Here is a 21172-nt window from a genome sequence, read left to right on the forward strand (position 1 = left end):
TTTCGTTAGTCTCTAAATCAAAATAGAAACTCATTTCATCTGAATCAAGCCAAATAAATCAAACCCACTTTCAAAACATACACAAGAGCTTGATTGCTTGATTGATTTCATTTTTTTAATATATCACATAAAAAGAGCACAATAGCACTGTTCCGACATACTGTACACTACAGTCACAGCAGCACCGAGGATGAAAACAACACAAAGCGCCAGGGCTTATTTCCATTGTGGACCTCTTCACAAAAAACAACACATCAGACAGATATACATAAAAGTCAATGCATTTAACCTATTTTTTTTTTTTACCTATAAATGTACAGTCAATACATTTACCCTTTTTAAAATAAAGCCATATGTACCTCCTACACACTACATAGTACATCATAAAGTTCACAGTTTATAATTTAAAGTGTGCAGACCAAACCGGCATTTTTTTTGCATTTACATAGTGACCATTTGGGCAACTAGCACCAACAGGGCAAAGGGATTGTATATATTTTTGACTAAAAGAAAATTAACCAGGAAAAAAATATATATAAATAAAAGACTTTAAATCAATAATACAATCATCAGATAAGACTTGATGAATGGGCTGTCAATGGAAAATTGCACCTTGTTAGCACCCTGCCATTAACTTCTAATGGCAAGATGGCCACGGCCTGCATACGGTCCATTCATTGGCAGATTTGGCACTGCATAGCAGGCAGGACGTGAAGCAGAGAGCCCTGGGCCTGCACAGCCGTGCCAATACTCATCACCATAAAGCACAACGTCAAGTGTTTTATCGCTTTTATGGTTTTATCCAACCAGCACTGCACAACTGTTAACGTTAATACATACCCTTTTCAAAGATAGGACACAACGGGGGCAAGCTGGAGGCAAATATGACACAATATTGCAAGCTCACAATGTGCCACGATGCTATTGTCAACTTTTTTTTTTTAAAGATTTGGACAAATTAGGAATATATATTTTCTTTTTTTGTAAGATATTTTTGGGGCTTTTCTTCCTTTATTGATAGGACATAGTGGAGATAGACAGGGAGAGAGAGAGACTGGGAAGGACGTCGTCGGACTCGAATCAGAGACACGCTGTCAGTCACGTGCCTATGTGGTATGCGCCTGTTCCGCTAGGCCAGTGGGCATCCAATAATATGACTAATTAGGATATATTTTAACAGCACACATCTTGTATGAGGTCCATAATGATGATGTTTTTTACCCCCCTTTTCTACCCAATTTAGTCGTTCTGCCAATTAATTCCTCCCCTCACACATCTCTGTGTTGTCACTGCCGTAACCAACTGACTCACCTGCCAGTGAGGAGCCCCCACCGGGAGGTCGTAGGTAGGGCCTAACACTCCCTGCTGACACGTTCCGCCCCAGCCCGTTTAGGAGTACGTGCCATGACCGATATCACCCTCCCCGCCCCGGCTTCCCTGTCACCGAACACTGGGGGCAAATTGTGTTTGCATAGACGCCCGACAAAGCCGGACGCACCACGGTGGATTGGAACCACAACCTCCGTGGTGATGGGCAGGGACTTTACCACTGCGCCACGCCACCCGGGCACACTCAGGGACTTTACCACTGCGCCACGCCACCCGGGCACACTCAGCATTTAATGGTTTTATTGGCGCAGCTCCAAATGCCTCTTGACCAGTCACAATGTGTGGTTGTATAAAACGAGGATCTACAATATATACGGCACAGTAATAACAAGGTATGGTATGTACTATAGGTATATAAAAATGAGGAAAAAAAAGGCCTCCTATCAAAAAGCTAAGTCAATAGGACTATCAAAGTGAGCAGCACCGTACACTTCTTCTGTAAAACCTGTTTAAACTGCAGCTGACGAAGTGTCGAGCTAACACCGTCGTGAGCTCCGCCTTCATTCAGGACGAAGGTCAGCTTTTTACGCCAAACATAATTCAAAGTGCATTTACTGCATGCACTGTTTTACAGCTTCAAAACACCACTTACAGGATTCATTAGTCATTTCTTTTGGGCCCAGTCCCATGAAATATCCTCCCCTCCAGCGCAGCTATAGAGCTCTGCTGCTGCGGAGCCACAGAGTCAGCGATGGAGAGGCTGGAGATCAAGGGCCGGCGAGAAGCTCTGTACTTCACCCTCAGATCAGCCCCCATGCATGAAAGCCTCAATTCTTCTTTGGTTTGGAGCAGATATATAGCTTCACATATTGGCCTCAGTCGTAACTACCAGCGTAAATACCTTCCGCCTGCATGAGACACACACACATTTCTCTGGGATGACTTAACGCTGTGGTTTAGACGGGGAGGAAGTCATTTCTTTTGAGGGAAAGTGGGTGATGACAGCGAGCGGGAGTTAATGGCTTTCGAATGTCAAGCTAGCTCGCTAGCTCAGCGGCGAGGAGCTGCTTATTTTGAGAGGCTGTGTGGACTTAACGAGAAAAGAGAGAAACATCCACTTGATAATTGCCCTCCAGTGCTGTATGCTCCGCTCAGCCTGATTTGCCGGAGCCTCAGAGTGTGTGTGTGCGTGTGCGTGCGTGCGTGGGTGTGGGTGTGTATTGCTGTAAAAATACTTTATATAGTGTTAAAACGTATGGGTTGGCTACCTGCTAGTTTATTAAGACCGAAAGAGTCCCTGTCTGCCGTTGTATACACATAACTCTGGGCTTAATTTGCTTACACAAGTTTTATGACTTTTTTCCTCTTTCCGAAAATTATGGTTAGGCTACTACACTCTTCCTCTTTTATTATTATTTAAGGATTTAAGGATTGCAGGTTATTCACCCTGCATTCTCTGAGTTTTAACGAGATGGAGGAAAAAGAATACTTTGGCCCCATAAAAAACAGACAAGACACATGAGACAAATAAAAGTTTAAAGATATCACTGAGTACAAAAGCACAACTGTACTTAGAGAAGAGAACTGACAAAAATAAAACCACACAAATGTACAATTAATTTCTCTTGAGATACATAAAAAGAACTTGAACACCACATGAACCCTATAATATCACTATTATAAGCATGTCATAAACATACAGTATTAGACAAAAATATAATGTGACTATTCCGCAAAAGTAGCCCATCCACAAGTTCACAACGCACTGTAATGCATTGTGAGCTGGTAGATCAGACGACTGTTGACGCACAAAGTAAAAGTATATACAGTTTAAGTAGGTTTAAAAAAGCGTAATCTAACTCGAAATGAGAAGTTGGTCTGTTGAACTGTGTCACTCTGTTTCATTGTCTGCTGGGTCCCACTACACTGACCAGGAGCTGCAATACGCCCCTGTGTTAACAATCACCCCTCCCTCCCTCCTCCCTCCCCCGATTCCTCACCCGTCATCTCCGTTCACCCCTTCACCACCTCCTCGTTTACCTTGTGCCTCTCCTTCTACACTCATCCATCCATCCATCCATCCATCTCTCAATCCACACCCTTACCTTCCCGTGAACTCCCCACACATCCTGACCTCCTCCTTTCATCCCTTACTCCTCCCCGGTTCTACCTCGCCCATCCTGCCATCCCGTCTTCTTCATCGCTCTGCCTCCATTCCTCCTGTTCCTCCCTCATCCCAACCTGAACATGCTTTGCTTCCTCCTCATCCTCGTCATCCTCCTAATCCTCGCCCCCTTGTCGGGTTCACTCCTTTCCCTCCTCCTCCTGCTCCTCTCCTGTCATCCTTTTATACCACCCTTCCTCCTCCTCCTGTCCTATAGCTCTTAGCGTCTCTGTTGCAGGGTACATCCCCAGCTACCTGGAGAAGGATGAGCCGTGTGTGGTGTGCGGGGACAAGGCCACGGGCTACCACTACCGCTGCATCACCTGCGAGGGCTGCAAGGTAAGGGTTATCTTACCTTTTATTTTCTTTTATTTTTTTTACTTTTTTTAACAATGCATTTTCGTTTTATTTTTGTCTCATTTATCTTGTGATAAAGAAGTCATTATTTGACACTATAAGACACTGTTGTTCTCGATCTGAGAATGTTTTGCCATCAAAAGTGAACCTCCTTTTTGTTACCTTTTGCACAACAGAAAAGTGAAGCTTCTGGTCATGCTTCACACATGCACTGTTGTCCCTGTTGTCATGCTTCACACATGCACTGTTGTCCCTGTTGTCATGCTTCACACATGCACTGTTGTCCCTGTTGTCATGCTTCACACATGCACTGTTGTCCCTGTTGTCATGCTTCACATGACCTCACAATATATAATGTATATGGTAAGACGGAATTCAGTTCCCAGTGGATTCCTCGTGACTAGCGTCAATGGTGCAACCGCATTTGCAATTTCCCAGAATTGCACCTTTCTAGTTTTACTACAGATTTCTGTACTGGCCATATATGGAGCGTGTCTTGAGTGGACAGGGTTAGATGTGGTCAGAACAGGTCAACTCCATATATGGAGATCTAAGGGTGACAGCGGGGACATTGTCTTGAGTGTACAGGGCCTTAATTTTCGGGCTTGTTGAGAACTCTAGTTTTCGCCAGCTGCCGGGGCGTGGCTGCACTAATAACTTTGGGGGCAGGCCCGTCTAGAGTTTAAATGGACAGGTATCAGTCAAAAGGGAGACATCGAAGAGGAAGGATGGATGGGGAAGGATCAACATATGGAATGATCAGTCAAAAGGGAGACATCGAAGAGGAAGGATGGATGGGGAAAGATCAACACATGGAATGTCAGAAGAACTTAACTCCATATATGGAGATATAAGGGTTTGAGGTTGCTGGCCAATATTGATGACATCAGGGATCTCCATATATGGGCATTCCCATATATGGGCTTAATATTGATCTCCATCATCAGGGATCTCCATCCCTGATGATATCACATGATGACCATATATGGTCATGCCTGGGGTGACGGACCAACCAACCAACCAACTGACGGGAAATGCACGTTTTCATAGTAAATGCGACCGTCGGTCACAATAACAATCCATAGGATTGACATTTTTATCCAAATGCAAAGATAGACTCTGACCATTGAGCAATTTAGGGAATATAACCCTTAACCATGTAATTCTTTATCCATTAAGCCTTAATCCAAACATGACCAGACAGACAAACCCTTAATCCCTTAATGTACCGAGGGGCAGCGACGAACCACCACTTTTAAAGCTGCTGCTTAATGTTGGCTTTAATCAGGAGTCCTTGCAGGAAAATAAATAATCATCCTTATTAATCACTCTTGTTATCATGATTAAATTGTGCTTAATTCGCCACCCCTCTCTAGAAACATGAGGTGTCACCATCTGTCCCAGAACATTTAAGAAGCTTGATGCAAACACACTGAGAGTGCGTTCTGTTTGTTCTTGTTGTCATAGCTGTGGTGGTACTGAGGTTCATTGAACTTTCCAGCCTTTGTAAAAAATGAAAGATGAAATATATATAAACATCATCGGTCCCAGGAGGCAGTTAACTTCATAAAGCCTGCCCAGAGGCATCCAGTTAGTGTGCGTCTTGTTGTCATAGTCAATGTAGTTAATGTACCCAGATCAGTGCCCTGCGTCTCCGTGGAACCCACCGTGGAAATACCAAACTCCAACTAAAAAAAGAAAAGAAAAGTGCTCCTTATCTTTTATCAATAGGAGTTCAGTTGCTGCACTGGCCAAGGGCCGGCACAGCTCGCTCAACCCGGCACTATCAAGTTAAGCAATTAGAGCGTGGTGCTACAACCCAACCCCTTGTCTTTCGCTGGAATGGAATTCCAACCATTTAGTTCAGGCTTTATTTAACCAGGCCTGTCAATTAGAAGAAAAATACAGATCATGTTGAATTTGGTTATTGAGTTTCAGTATGACTCCCCTTTTACCCTCTGGCCCCAGGTGGTCAATCTACCTATACTATACAGTATATATATATATATATATATATATCCGTCTGTTTAGCATTTCTGTTATTTATTGGCCTGTCACACGGTGTTAGGGTGAGGGGCTTGGTTTCCACTGCAGACATCCCTGCAGGCTGTGGTTCAGTGGTGTTCACTTTTTGTGGTTTCCAATTTCCCTGGGAAAACCGCCCCCGCAGACCACAGAATAACTCGCATACAAAGTCGTCCTGGCTTTCATCGCCGTGACACTTACAGTGCATCAGCGAGGTCTCTGTGCAACATTAACGCTGCTAACAACTTCTGGTGCCAGTGTCCTCTGAAGGCTTTTGTCCACACACCGAGCTAAGACGGCTTTACATTCTGTAAATAAAACCATGCCCGTGTGAACGGAGTGGTGCAACTATACTTATTACGTATTGTGATAGTTACTGTACTATACTGTAGTCTGTACTCAGTGTACTGTATCATACGGTGTACTGCACCAGTATATTTAATGTTCTATATTCTAACTGAGAAGAGATGCCAGACGTTATGCAACATGACACTTGCCAACCCATTTCTGGCAGTCTGGATGCAATCAACAGCACGCCATGTGATGCGACCCGCTTAATTGACTTGTTTGATGAGATTATATCACACCAGAACATCTCAGGGTTTGATTACATTTTGAGTTTGCATAATTTCATATTACATTCAGACACCGACGGTTGCTCTCTAATAAGTCTCTCTCTTTTCACGCCGTCTCTCTCTCTCTCTCTCTGTCCCTATCATGCAGGGTTTCTTCCGTAGAACCATTCAGAAGAACCTCCATCCTTCTTACTCCTGTAAATATGAGGGCTGCTGCATCATCGACAAGATCACACGCAACCAGTGTCAGCTGTGTCGCTTCAAGAAGTGCATCACAGTGGGCATGGCTATGGACTGTGAGTGACGCATGCACGCACACACACACACACACACACACACACACACACACACACACACACACACACACACACACACACACACACACACACACACACCTGTACAACTGTACAGTATACAGACATTTGGAAACTGTCAACAGTTAAACATACAGTCAAACATAGTTTAACTTTACAGTCCTATAGCATACTGTACAGTCATACATACATCATTTGATTCCCTGTACTGGCAGTTTGTTTCCATTAGGCAGTGCTGGGCATTTTGTTAGTGCTTCTGTTTTGTTTTTCTTTTCTTTATTTCTTCTAGTTTTTTTTTCTTCATAATTAAGCTGTCCCACTCCCAATAATCTTTTCCCATGGTCATCTGGTCACCCTAGGCCCAACATAGATCCCAAAATCCAAGTAAACAACGTTAAGTTTAGTTTTATTATGAGGCCACCTGACTAAAAATGCCCATTTTTGCGACTCATTGCATTGCTAATGTAATAGCATTAAGATTAAACATTTTCATTCAGTTTGTGTTGAGAGACACAGAAAATTGAGTTTCTATGGCAATTATAGCCAAGTTTTACAGTGTGGCTGAATGGGCTTAAATAATAGCTTCCTTTCATAGTAAACTCAGTGGCCTTGTGACTAGGAGGGTTGGGAGGCCGGGGTCCATTCAATATTCACAGAGTCCTTGTGACTAGGAGGGTTGGGAGGCCGGGGTCCATTCAATATTCACAGAGTCCTTGTGACTAGGAGGGTTGGGGAGGCCGGGGTCCATTCAATATTCACAGAGTCCTTGTGACTAGGAAGGTTGGGAGGCCGGGGTCCATTCAATATTCACAGAGTCCTCATGCATTGAAGGAAGCATGAGGTCAGTTTGTTGCTCTCCCCAGGTTGGCAGAGGGAGTGTAGGTAGGCGCCCAGGATTACATTAGATAATTGTTCACTGGGTGAAAAAATGAGTTACATTACAAAATCGTGGAGAAAAATATGACAGAGTAATAATTTTAACCCATTTTGGGAGAGAACCCTTTTGGTGTTGGCATTATGTTATGCTTTAGCTATTGAAAAATAGCAGATCTACAAGCTCATAGCGCGCCACCGAGTGGCGCGCTACGAGCTTGAACGACTGACATAGAAACATAGCTTTTTCAGAAAACAGATGTAGAAGACATTTTTAGAATCTGATCTCAGGTCAAAATGGGTTAATTAAAAACTAAATGTAGGAAACAAAAAACCAAAGGGACCCATTAAAATGTGCTGACCCACTGTTTGGGAAACAGTGCACTATGGAAACAGGAAATGGGCTCCTGATCCTCTGTACGAGCCATGTGGCTCAGGAACCCAAGGTTACTCACTGTACTTTTGATTGATTATGGTACATTTGACACTATAAGCCGTGGCGTGTTTTCCCAGAGTACCTTAGAGCACATGCACTAATGAAATCTCCTGTCGGTATCAAGATTCCTAATTGTCCTAATTTGGAATTCTCCTAACTTTGACCTTTTTTACAAAAAAAACGTTCATGACCAAATATTCCATTATAAAACGACACAGCAAGGTAATGGACATATCGCACTTAAGGATGCAATATTATACTATAGGTGCGGTATCTTAGATCGAAATACAGTGCCTCTCCAGTCTCCACACATCCTCCACAGTCAACCCTGCTATAGGATAACTAGATGTTTTGGTTGGCAAATATGTAGGGAATACCCAGGACTCCCACTGCAACAATAAGCAAATGTTGCTGGTGAGAGAGGACGTATGTAAAATGTGCCTCCAATTCACAGGAACACACATAGAAACCGCTCTAAAAGCACTTACGGGCGGCTGCAAGTCGAAACTGACCCCTGTAAAAAAAATAAAAAAGTCTAAAGTTTGAACTGTGAGTGTGTAGGCTATATTATACTATATTATGATTTATTTTGTTGCATAGAAGTGTATATTTGTATGTCTTTAAATGTTCTGATGAATTGAAAATGGAGGACCCTGAAATAACAAACCTTTCTCTGGTTTTTGGCCTCGTAGCAGTTGATCTGTACTTTCGTTGAACTGTAACCCTTCTACAAACTATTAATAACATATTCAATCATCCAAACTCGGTACCATACAACACCTGTATATTGCGGGTATTCTTGGCATTATGCTCGAGGGTCAAACTAGCAAACCGAGGCCTTTGTTGTTGTCGTTAACCCATTAACGACAACAAAGGGAACACCTTTTGGCGTTAGCATTATGTTATGCTTTAGCTATTGAAAAATAGCAGATCTACAAGCTTGTAGGTCTGCTAGTTTTGAAAAATCGAAGAACGACTGACATAGAAACATAGCTTTTTCAGAAAACTGTCGGGATGTAGAAGACATTTTTAGAATCTGATCTCAGGTCAAAATGGGTTAAATGTACTGAGATCAGTCTTCTATCCAAAACCCAACCCCCCCCCCCACAGTGGTCCTGGACGATTCCAAGCGGGTGGCGAAGCGCCGTCTGATCGAGGAGAACCGGGAGAAGCGGAAAAAGGAGGAGATGGTGAAGACGCTGCAGACGAGGCCGGAGCCCAGCGGCGACGAGTGGGAGCTCATCAGGATGGTGACGGAGGCCCACCGCCACACCAACGCCCAGGGCTCCCACTGGAAGCAGAAACGCAAGTTCCTGGTGAGCCAAACAGCCCCAGTCAGTGTTGCAAAGGAACTAATCTAATCTAAACTTAATCTATCTATGAATGCACCAAGTCTCTTATACTATACAGTCTGTAATCCACGTATAACTCTAGAACCGTTCGCCACGCGCGTTCCACACCACCACAGGGAGTGCAGTGACCGGCCTTGTTTACTTAAGTACTGTACTTAATTCTTTCTTTCATATGTCCATATATATATATACGTACCCCCCAGCTAGGGGACGTTATTTGCTAGGTCCGTATATATATACGGACTATATATTTACTATATATAGTAAAAGGAAGGAACTACAGTACAGTACAGACACAGTAAAAGGAAGGAACTACAGTACAGTACAGTACAGTACAGACACAGTCAAATATGTCTACAGTACCTGGGATACACACAGGCGTCCCACTGCCAGGCAATAAGGACTTTGTGAGAGACGATTGTGCAACATAATGTGTTACTATTGTTTCAGCTAATTAATGATCACACCAACGCCCACGGCTGAATGGATAAGCGGTTGAAGATGCATGGTACCCCTCGTTACCCTGCATTGTTGAACGCGTAATACTCACAAGTCGTGTACTAGTAATCCACTTGACTCAGTTCGGACTTCCTCCGTTTGTGGAATGGCGACGTAGAGAAAATAATTCTGTGTATCTGGTATCTTCGGTCTTCTCTGCTCGCTGTATTCAGAGGCATCGTGTCCTTTGCCAAAATAACGTGCCATGGACTCTGTGGCGCTTGGACGTTTACTCGTAAGGAGTCACACTCTCTGTTGGACTGTTTTGCTGCCCCTTCTTGTCTTAGCGTTCTTTTTGTCTGTGTTGGCTAAGGCTCAACCTTTTTAAGTCTTCACATAGTCTGGTTGTCTTTTAAGTAGCTATGGAGATTGGTCGACATTTTATCTTCATCGCCCCTCTGGATTAATCTCTCCCCCAACGATCACGATGTGTCGCTCATTCACGCACGCACGCACAGAGCTAAATCCGACATTGTTCCTTCAGAAATGTAATAACACAACTCATTACTTTTAAGTAATGAAGGCTGGTCCCTTCGGCACCACACCATCAAAATAACAACGCACACACATCCTCTGAGAAAAATAATTGTGTCCTTTCTGAAAATGTCCCCTGCTGGAAAGTTATTTTTGGAAGAGTTCGGCTCAAACATTATTAATTAAACCAAATGATGTGTACACAGAAATAGACTAGAATAGAATGTCTGTGACAAATGAAGTTCATGTTGTATAACCTGCCTGGGTACATCCAGGGTGACCAACACGTCCTTCCTCCTATGTCCACCTTTGAGTTTTATTTTATTTTTGTATCCTTTATTTACCCAGGGTAGTAGCTGAGCACAAGTGCTCATTTTCAGCAGCGCCCCGCACATAGAGACACACACATTAAAACCTGGTTACCTGTCCCAACACAAACATGCCATCGACAATGAATGGACAGCTTTTAGCGTTTGTCCCCCAACACAAACATTGGTGATGGAAATTAAGCTAAAAGTTTATGGATACGTTTAAGGAAAAGTCTTTGTACCCCTCACAAATTACTATAAAAGAGAAAATGGAAATGAATAAAATTAAATCCATAAATAACGAAATGTAATAAGACCTTTGAGCACTTCCAGGACATACAGTAGTTGTTTGTTTGGGCCCCAAAACACACAATCCAAAAGATTTCACTTTCTGTGGTTTGTTTCTCGTCAGTGTAATAATTGAATTAGACCATGGGTTTGTAATTGATGGATAATGGGGCTTATGATTGGGATTGATTATGTAATGGCGCAGTGATTCAAACCCTACCTGCCCTCTGTTGTCATGGTGGAATGTGAGATGGCTTGGCCAACAAGACGGATGATTTATCATCCCTGGTGAAAGACCAATGTGAGGGCCTAGAGTCCAGTGTGTTGTGGTCTACGCAGACATAGCTGAACGGGAACACACCAGACTGTTTATTTGAACCAGACTGCTTCGTTGTGGTGTGAACCGACGGCGATAAACACAACCGTACGAAGAAAGGCAGAGGGACTTGTTCACTCCAGATGGCGTAAACCCCGGATACATAACTGTAACGGACTGGGCCATGTTGGCTGTGGGCTTTGAGGCCGCACCAATAATGTGCCACAGGAATTATTATTCACACGCTATTGATGTTATTGTTCTATGTCTCGCCGATGTGCTGTGGCGACGACGCATGCGAGTGGTCATGATCGATGGCGATTTTAACCTAAAATCTACAAAACCCTGATGAACTTCACCCACTATGTGATCTATAGTACAAGAGACAATAAGGCCCTGCTGGCTTGACCCCGCTGTGTGCCAATGTTAATGAGACATACTGTACAGCTGCCACTGCCCCGGAGCAATAACATGCCCTATAATAGATCAATGCAGACATTGAAGCCATGTTGCTCAGGAAGAAGATGGCTTTCATGGCAGCGGACACCGAGGGGGGCTGATGTTGCTCCGAAACGACTGAAGAAGGGGGGTTGGGGCTGGAAAAAAGAAAAAGACCAGTCACAAGGACAGACTAGAGTAGAGGCTAGGCTACAGGCCAACAGCTCCAGAGGGGGGGGTGTGTGTGTGTGTGTGTGTGTGTGTGTGTGTGTGTGTGTGTGTGTGTGTGTGTGTGTGTGTGTGCGTGTGCGTGTATGTGTGTTTGCGCGTGCGTGCGTCGGGTCTGGGGCGACTTCCACTTCAACACTAGTATGTGCCCCCTACAGTGCAGCAGTTCTCCAATGACTCCGCCATTGTCACTTGTCAGTGCATGACATTGAGGAGTAGAGAGCCCCTGGTGGTAGAGATGTGTAGCATGGAGTGAACAGCAGTCAACCTGTAGCTCAACATCAGAGAGACCAAGGTGGGCTACCAGCGGAGCGAGTACAGTACAGTACAGTACAGTACAGTACAGTACAGTACAGTACAGTACAGTACAGTACAGTACAGTAGTTTTAATTAATAACATATTATGCAGGAAAAATTTGACTAACTTAAATTCTGCTTTAACACTAGCATGACAGAGAGGTCATTTTGATCAATTTTTTTATTTTTAAGTTGATTATCTTTGCCCATGAAGCATATGAGGGGTCAAACTAGGTATTTTCATAATTCTGAAGCGTTTATTTTGCACAAAAACCACCCCTTGGACTAAAAACGTCCATAGTCGTCACAATTGTGAAGACCTGGAAAAGTGACAATGGCCGTTTTTTGCCCAATTAAAGGGCTGCTTTTCATGTAAAACAAATGCTCGCAATGGATTCAGAATCATGAAAAAACTCCCTTCACTTCCCTTTACCCCTCACATGCTACTTAAAGCTGTCACATACTGAATTTCAGTATTTGAGATGATTAGACACTTTTACAAACACACTGCTGAAGAAATGCATTGGCTAAGGAATCTTTCTCGAATTGTTTTACCTTTATTATCCCCTGCCTATAGAAGGCTACAGTATAGAGGAGGAGGAGGAAGCTGGATATCCCCTCCCACCTCTGTGCTGAGCTATTGAAGATGCAGAGCACATTCAGCCACAGACACAGACTCATCCCTCCTCAGCACTCCGCAAAGTGACTCGGACAGTTCCCTGTGTCAGGAGCCATCGTTCTCACTGTGTGTCACTGACTTTTGCTCCTGCACTGGAATGCATCGATAGCTGTATCGATTGTTTTGCCATAATTTATCCAGAGATCATGACCATTGAGAGCAGGCTCTCTTTTTCAAAGACGCCCCTGATCAGAACATGTAAAACAAGTTCTCTCTCACCTGTACCGCTCCTGCGTTTCATTGTCACTGCTGTTGCTGCCTGCTATGACACCTGCATGTCCCTCGGGGATCAGCACAGTGTTTAACTTATCTCATCTTAACTTATCCAGGTTACCATGGCTCCAAGAGCGTCTCACACGTACATAAACAACCACTTTCCTCTCAGTTCAACTCGGTGAAAGCAAGACCTTGAAGTCCCCCCTCTCTCTCTCTCTCTCTCTCTCTCCCTCTCCCTGGTTCTTTCTCTGTAGATTGCTTACTTCAAAAGAATGGGCTGAATGCCCCCTTTCCATTCCGCCGTGTCCTTCAGCATTCACTTGGTACTTTGTTAAAGCGCCAACCTGTTCTTCCCCGCCGCCTCACACAGAGTGGCATGTGTGGCTATGAGCAGCCTTAAAGGGACACGTCACCCCTTTTGCAACCAGATCTTATTTTAATGATGTTTGGGGTTTCTATGGGGGTAGTATGTGTTTTTAGACATTTTAGTATTTCCAGACACTGGGCTCACTTACCCAGTGAGGCTCTCCAACGTTGAGGCGCTTGACCCTAGTGGCAAGAGTTATGACGAGGAAACCCCGTGCAGCTGGGGTTTAACATTGAACGCTCGCACTTCCGCATTTTGGTGTCCAAATCAAAAGAATGTGGATGTAGACGGTTCCTCCGGGTGCTTCAAAACGCCACTGAGAAACTTCCACTGAAATGAATAGCGGGGGTGCGGGGCTATCACTCTCTATCCTTTTAATACTCTATGGTTGTCTCAGTAAGACAGCCCTCCCCCTGTCCACAAGGAGGAGCAGTGCACCAAAGCATTATGGGAATTGTAGTCCACGAAGTAATTGAGACCAGTGTCCATGACATCAAAGACACTTTGAAATACTAAAATATCTAAAAACCACATATTACCCACATAAAAACCCCCAGGAAAGTGTTTATTGTCTCCCAAATATCATTAAAATAAGATCTGGTTGCAAAAGGGGTGAAGTGGCCATTTAACTGCGACTTGAGTCGCAGCCAACATGTTGGGAACAGAAATGTGGAACATGAGCTCCCATGGTTTTGTCTCCTACTCCCCAAAAGACCACATCTAATTCACTTTATTTCCAACGTTCATTGCGGGGAAGGAAAATATATATTTGATAATCATAAGTCAATGTTTTATTTAGAGCCAGTCTGCAAAAGCAATCACGGTTTCAAGGTTTCAAGTTGATGTAATTAATTTAAAATTCTTGATGATTGTTTAAGAGGATTTAAAGCCTTTGTTCTAACACAATGCACTTTAGTATTTGAGAGATTGCAGTGATTAGAACTCCACATTGGATATGTAATCCTTCCTTCAGTCTTTCATTCATTCACTTTGAGCAGTACAAAATCTTATTTTTTTTAAAGAAAATCAATGAAATTTGTTTAACCACTAGAACACCAGGGCTTTAGCCCAAAATATCTGATCTACAAGCTGTGAGCTTGTCAATCGTCTGGTTTTGGCGAAGCCATTTGGTGTAGAGGGGGGGCAAGCGGTCCAAGTACAGAGCCAACTCGGGTTGTTTTTGACTAACTACGTCGAGATAGGGTTAAAGTGGTTAAACATTCTGTTCTAAAAAAACAAATTTAGAACACCCTAACCCCACCCTCTGCCCTTCCGTTCTTTGGAGACTGCAGCCCTGTGCACGTGCAAGTGTCAGTTGCCAGGCAACCACAGCACGTGGGCACAGAGAGGGATGGAGTCAGTAGAAAATACTGCAGATCTTTTTTTTCCCCCTCCTTTCTCTTTTGAGGGCCGATTGTTGTTGAAAATGTACAAAAGTGTAAACTATACCAACTATGAAAATGTCAGTGCGGTGCTCGAAACTTTTACCGTCAAGGACCGGCAGTTTGTCATGCATTAGGCTGTGGATCTGCATAACCAAGAGAGACTCTCAGAGTTACAGACTGGTAACGGTCCATTTGGTTCTTAACTCATGCACTACCAGGAACGCTTTTAACTTCCTTTTATTGAACTCTTGAAGATGGCCAATAACGTATTTAACATGTTTTTGTGCTTTCTATTGATTAATAATAATCATATCGGCCTGCACACAATGCTTTTTACCAGCTGCTATGCATTACCAAGCTGAGTCTATAATCGATGTGCCAGCTGAACCATTGTAAAGCGCTTTGAGCACTTGGAAAAGCGCTATAAAATTGCAATTCATTATTATTAAGAGCGGTGCCCATTGGGCAATGACCTACTTGGAACGATGCAAGTTGGAAATGCATGCCCCATCCAGTTATTATGTACAGTATGTGTCTCTTTTATGCCCATGTATGGAGTTCTTTGTCAGACATGCCCAAATATGGAGTCTATGCAGATGTCAGAACAGCCCAGCTCCATATTTGGAGCCTGGGCTGGGCCTGTCCAGAGCCCAGGCAGGGCCTGTGTGTGAGTGTGAGTGTGAGTGTGTGTGTGTGTGTGTGAGTGTGAGTGTGTGCGCTGTGTCTCATATGAAGACTCTCGTGTGCATTGCTTCCATCAGCCCGAGGACATCGGTCAGGGACCCATGGTTCCCACGCCGGACGGGGACAAGGTGGACCTCGAGGCCTTCAGCGAGTTCACCAAGATCATCACCCCCGCCATCACCCGCGTCGTCGACTTCGCCAAAAAGCTGCCCATGTTCTCAGAGGTGGGCAGTGTGTGTGTGTGTGTGTGTGTGTGTGTGTGTGTGTGTGTGTGTGTGTGTGTGTGTGTGTGTGTGCGTGCGTGCGCGTCTCATACTGCATGAAGACTCTTCATATGTCATATTATGAAGACAAGCACATATGAATACCTAACCCTGGCGGTGGTGAATGCATTCCTAACGTATCACAATGTGGATAAAGGGAACATTGAATTGCTTCCGCTACTCGAGCACCTTTTTGCATACTTGAGAAAATGGGTTGTTTTGACAGGATTTCCAAGCAGCAGAGCTGTGCATATTATTGTTATATCAAGAATTAATGGCACAGTGCAAGAACTTCTTCAATGCTTTTTAATTAAGAACTTTTTAAGCACGTCACAATAAAAGCGTTTACACCTTGATTTCATCCGCAGAGCTAAACGCGAAAGGAATGAAAATCAAAAGAAAAGGGGATATTGATTGAAACATGCGGTGCCATCAGAGGCAATATTCAATGAACTTATTAAGTATCATCGTTGCACGATGCCGCTGACATTTTTGATTAACCCATTCTGACCTGAGATCAGATTCATACGAGGTTTCCACTGGACACACACTGGTCTGATTAACCCATTCTGACCTGAGATCAGATTCTAAAAATGTCAGTCGTTCTTCGATTTTTCAAAAATAGCAGACCTACAAGCTCGTAGCGCGCCACTCGGTGGCGCGCTATGAGCTTGTAGATCTGCTGTTTTTCAATAGCTAAAGCATAACATGATGCTAACACCAGAATGGGTTCCCGTTCAGAATGGGTTAAAAACTCATCCGAATAGACATTTGCTGGTGCAAAAAGCCACGCGCGACAGAGAGAAGATGGACTCATTGGTTTTGATACTACCTCGGCCGTTCTGATCTGTATTAGTTGTATTAATTGTCATAGTAATCACTTTATTAAATTGATTGGCCCGTGAATAGATGTGTGCTCCGCGATTAGTTCCACATCTTTTCCAACGTGTCTCATCATCTGTTTAATTAATGAGGCTTGTTAACCCAAAATGAGATCCGTTGATTTGATGCTTCGTCAAGCTGCGATGGCTTTTGTTTAGAGTTTAGTTTTTTTGCACAAGCTGCTTCTTGTCAGCTGTAATTACACAAAACGTCCAGCTCTTTTTCTCTCATCTCTTTCTCCCACATAGCTTTGGATCTAGTGTTTACTTCGTCATGCTTGTAGATCGGCTATTTTCAGCCTCCAACCATGAAGTGTAAAGTCTGCCAATACAACGCCACCAAGGTTTGTGAAAATAGTAAGAAAAATTACATGAGTTTAGGAATAAGGGGTAAGGTGTGGCGCAAGAAGCCCTAAATGTAAAACATTTCAGATGAATAAAATATGACTAAAACTTATTCTATAAACTACCTCCCCCTGGCCAGGGGAAAGGAACTGGTCGGAATAACGTCTTCCTTCCACGCGCTACGTCCGGCCGGGGAAACTCCCCCCCGTCAGGTGTAAAGAAGCAGCTTGGACTCCTCATGCATAGAAGGAGGCATGAGGTCAGTCCGCTGCCCCCCCAGGTTGGCAGAGGAAGTGTAGCGCCCAGGATTACATTAGACAATTGGCACTGGGTGAAAAAACTGGGTTGCAAAATCGTGGGATAAAAATTATAGAAAAAAAGAAAAAAAAACGTATTCAAAAGACTAAACTAAAGACTAAAACTAAATCAACATTTGCTGTTTGGATCTCTACGTCTCTTACTCTTGATATGCGACGATGATCACTTCCAAACAGATAGGGAGAAAGAGTGAGATCGAAAGGCTTTCTGTCTCACTCTTTCTCCTCGTCTTTTTTGTTCTCTCTCCCGGCAGGGGGCCTGCCACCCTGCCTGGGTTCCGATAATGAACAACAACAACTAAGCCATTTGCCAGGCGATAATTTGTTTGTCACATACCCACCCTGGCATTATTTATTCACAAAGACAACAAGAGAATGGCATCTGACCAACACTTATGAATATGAATACAGCGTCACATTACTGTCCATGATGAATTGCCACTGTGAAGGAAATTTGCAGTCCTGCTGGTGTTTCTCAACAGTGTGGCGAGGGAAAGGCTTACAACGCAGCAGGTGCTGCTGCTGGCAGCCATCACATCAAGACATGCTACATGCATGGGTGTTAATGCGCAGTACACACACACACACACACACACACACACACACACACACACACACACACACACGCATTGTGAACTTGTAGATCTGTTCTTTTTGGTGCTTAAGTATAACTAAGACACATTTCTGTGTGTCTGTCCGGAGGTGATCTCACAAACCACTGATCAGTGCCTCATTGTTTGGGCACGCTGCAGTGGACTAAAACCACGACGAAAAATGTTCGTCGACTACCTTTTATCACACAAAATAAAAACTAAGCTATGTGTGACCAAGACGTAAATACATTGATGTTTTCATCAACAAATGAAAACTAGACTAAAATTTTATAGGCAGGCACTAGTGGAGAAGAGAGGTCCAGTAGAACTACAAAGACAAGTCATTGTTTCTTTGGTTAGGCTCGGGTGTGAAACTAGCAGACCCACAGTAGATCTACAAGCTCACGACGCATCACACTGCAATGCCTCGTGAGCTTGTAGATCTGCTATTTTCAGCATGCAACCGAGTCTAAAATCAGCCATTGCGACGCTATCAAGGCCTGCCAAAAGAATTTCTTTGTTGACAAAATCAAAGTCCCGGAGGCTTTCCTCCCCATATCTCTGGCAGAAGCTGTAGCGGGCTGATTTCACCCATACGCATCAATGGCTCCCTCTTGATTCCCTGTTGAAGGGCTGCTGCTTGGAGATCATGTCGCTGCTAACGAGGCTAACGCGGCTAACGTGTGCTTGACGTGTGTTTGACGTGTGTTTGCCGTGTGTTCCACAGCTGCCGTGCGAGGACCAGATCATCCTGCTGAAGGGCTGCTGCATGGAGATCATGTCGCTGCGCGCCGCCGTGCGCTACGACCCCGAGAGCGAGACGCTGACGCTGAGCGGCGAGATGGCGGTGAAGCGCGAGCAGCTGAAGAACGGCGGCCTGGGCGTGGTGTCGGACGCCATCTTTGACCTGGGCAAGAGCCTGGCGCAGTTCAACCTGGACGACTCGGAGGTGGCGCTGATGCAGGCCGTGCTCCTCATGAGCTCAGGTGAGGAGGAGGAGGGAGGCGGGCGCTGCGGCGACTAGTGTCTATAGAGTTTAACATTACTCTAATACAGTGGTTTTCAACCCTTTTCATATAAAAGGTCCAATATTTATTCGGCATTTGAGCCACAGACCACCATTTGATGAGATGTAACCTCTCAGACCCAATATTTTGTTGTTATTCTACATTATCTAAATGTGTGTAAACTTCTGGTAAAATACGTAATGCAGATGTTTAACAATACTTGATGAGATACTCTTGACAGCGTAAAATGATACAAGGGTCCATTTGGTTTCATCTGAGATGCGTACAAATATTTATTATCACAAATTATTATTTCAAAAATATTTATCATCATAAATTATGGTATTATTTATTGGTTGGTTTATTATTTATTGGTTGTCGTACTAGTTCATTCTCATTGGATTCAAAACCAGACCAGTTCAAAGCCATATATTAAGCACCTGAATGAGGTTAAACTGCTGTAATCTCTGTGTAATACGGCTGTGGCCTCTCCCTGGAGCCCTATAATGCTCTGTATGTTGGACAAACACTGACATTTTGGGTCCATTTCTACACTATCAGTGTTGAATTAACTCAGAGGTGCTGTTGCTTAGAAGTGGTTGCTATAGTAACAGGTTTGATAAAGGGAGGTGTAGGGTCAATGATTTTTTTGGCATTCCTCCTCCATTTGAATAATTATTTGAGTGGTTAAATCATGCTATTGACTATACAGTAACCGTAGATAGGGAGCGCATGTATCATGCACTATTTGGTGTAGGTGTGCAACAGTTAACACAAACTAATATATTTATTTGATCGTAAGAAATGAGCCATTTTAATATTATTATTATTAGCCCATACGAAAACCGAGGTTGAGAATACTTGGAATACTTGCACTGGTTAGTCCTAGCTTTCATTTCTACAATAATTTGATTATTGGTAGTGCCTGACAATTCTTTGCATAATATATCAGTAAAATACTTTGTACATTTGTTATTTAGGTCAAATACGCCCTGTACAATGTTTGTTTACGGAGGCTAAAAGGCAAACAGAAATGTTTTTTTCCACCCATGTTCCAATGTTTCAATGGCAAAAAGACAATTCAACCATTATGCATTCGTGTGACGTTTAATCATCACGTCTAACCGCCCCCCCCTGTGGCAGATCGCTCGGGGCTCACCAGCGTGGAGAAGATCGAGCAGGTCCAGGAGACCTTCCTGCTGGCGTTCGAGCACTACATCAACAGCCGCAAGCACAACATTCCCCACTTCTGGCCCAAGCTGCTCATGAAGGTGACGGACCTGCGCATGATAGGCGCCTGCCACGCCAGCCGCTTCCTGCACATGAAGGTGGAGTGTCCCAACGAACTCTTCCCGCCGCTCTTCCTCGAGGTCTTCGAGGACCAGGAAGTGTGACGCCACCCCGCCACCCACCCCCCAGGAGGAGGGGCGAAATCGGACCGCCGACCGACGGTCCCGCGGGATGTCGCGAGACAACATCCCGCGAGACCGACAATGTTTTGATCTCGCTGCCTCTCCCCACACGCCTTCTTCTTCTTCTACTGCTACTACTTCTTCCTCTTCTGTGAAATGATAAAAGACCCCTGGAAAACAAACTCGAGCCCCTCCACGAGGGGGCAGAATGTTAAGGGGGCTGCGAGAAGAGGAAGGAGAGTGTGTGGGATGGACAAGATGCACCCTATAAACATTAGTTGTTGTTTTTGTTTTTTTTTGTCTTTATTTTTTGGTCAGACGTGACTCTCCACCCCCCAACCCCTCTAATAACCCCTCACACACTGACACAAACCAAACTAAATGAACAACGTCAGAGAAACACAACCCAGCTCTCTCTTATTTTCTTTCATGGTCTAACCAATACACTTTATTGGTTCGTCTCTGCGAGTCTTCGGTGAGTCGCCCCCTGTCTTTCAGGGGAGAACACTGCGGGGGAGAGATGTATGTGTGTGTGTGTGTGTGGCTGATTATAGTGTGTGTGTGTGTGTGTGTGTGTGTGTGTGTGTCTGTTTGGGGTCTTCACTTGTGCTGCAGTACACCACATAACACATGCAGTCAGCACCCAAAGACAGGGTGTCAATTAGCTGGGAGTGAATTCATGAAGATCGTGCAAAAAAGACAAAGAAGACAATACTGGATTTAAGAGAAATGTAAGAAATGAAAAAGCGCA

General features: G+C 44.0%; 1 protein-coding gene across 2 annotated transcripts in view; it reads left to right on the forward strand.

The window, feature by feature from the left end:
- LOC308323991 (thyroid hormone receptor alpha) overlaps positions 1 to 20429 on the forward strand; it is a gene marked incomplete at its 5' end in the record, with an annotated part of 45237 nt that extends 24808 nt beyond the window's left edge. Inside the window, 6 exons of one of the 2 annotated variants that reach the window (XM_080775883.1) lie at positions 3711 to 3832; positions 6599 to 6746; positions 9184 to 9389; positions 15681 to 15827; positions 18730 to 18988; positions 20153 to 20429. In XM_080775883.1, coding sequence (XP_080632009.1) covers positions 3711 to 3832; positions 6599 to 6746; positions 9184 to 9389; positions 15681 to 15827; positions 18730 to 18988; positions 20153 to 20403 — 1133 coding nt within the window. In that variant the 3' untranslated portion in view covers positions 20404 to 20429. The remainder of the gene's footprint in view (positions 1 to 3710; positions 3833 to 6598; positions 6747 to 9183; positions 9390 to 15680; positions 15828 to 18729; positions 18989 to 20152) is intronic. The other variant, XM_080775884.1, reaches the window with a different exon arrangement.
- Between the last annotated feature and the right edge of the window lie 743 nt (positions 20430 to 21172).

Source organism: Protomyctophum bolini (genome assembly GCF_963924005.1).
Source record: "Protomyctophum bolini genome assembly, chromosome: 11".
In the NCBI taxonomy this organism is placed as follows: domain Eukaryota; kingdom Metazoa; phylum Chordata; class Actinopteri; order Myctophiformes; family Myctophidae; genus Protomyctophum; species Protomyctophum bolini.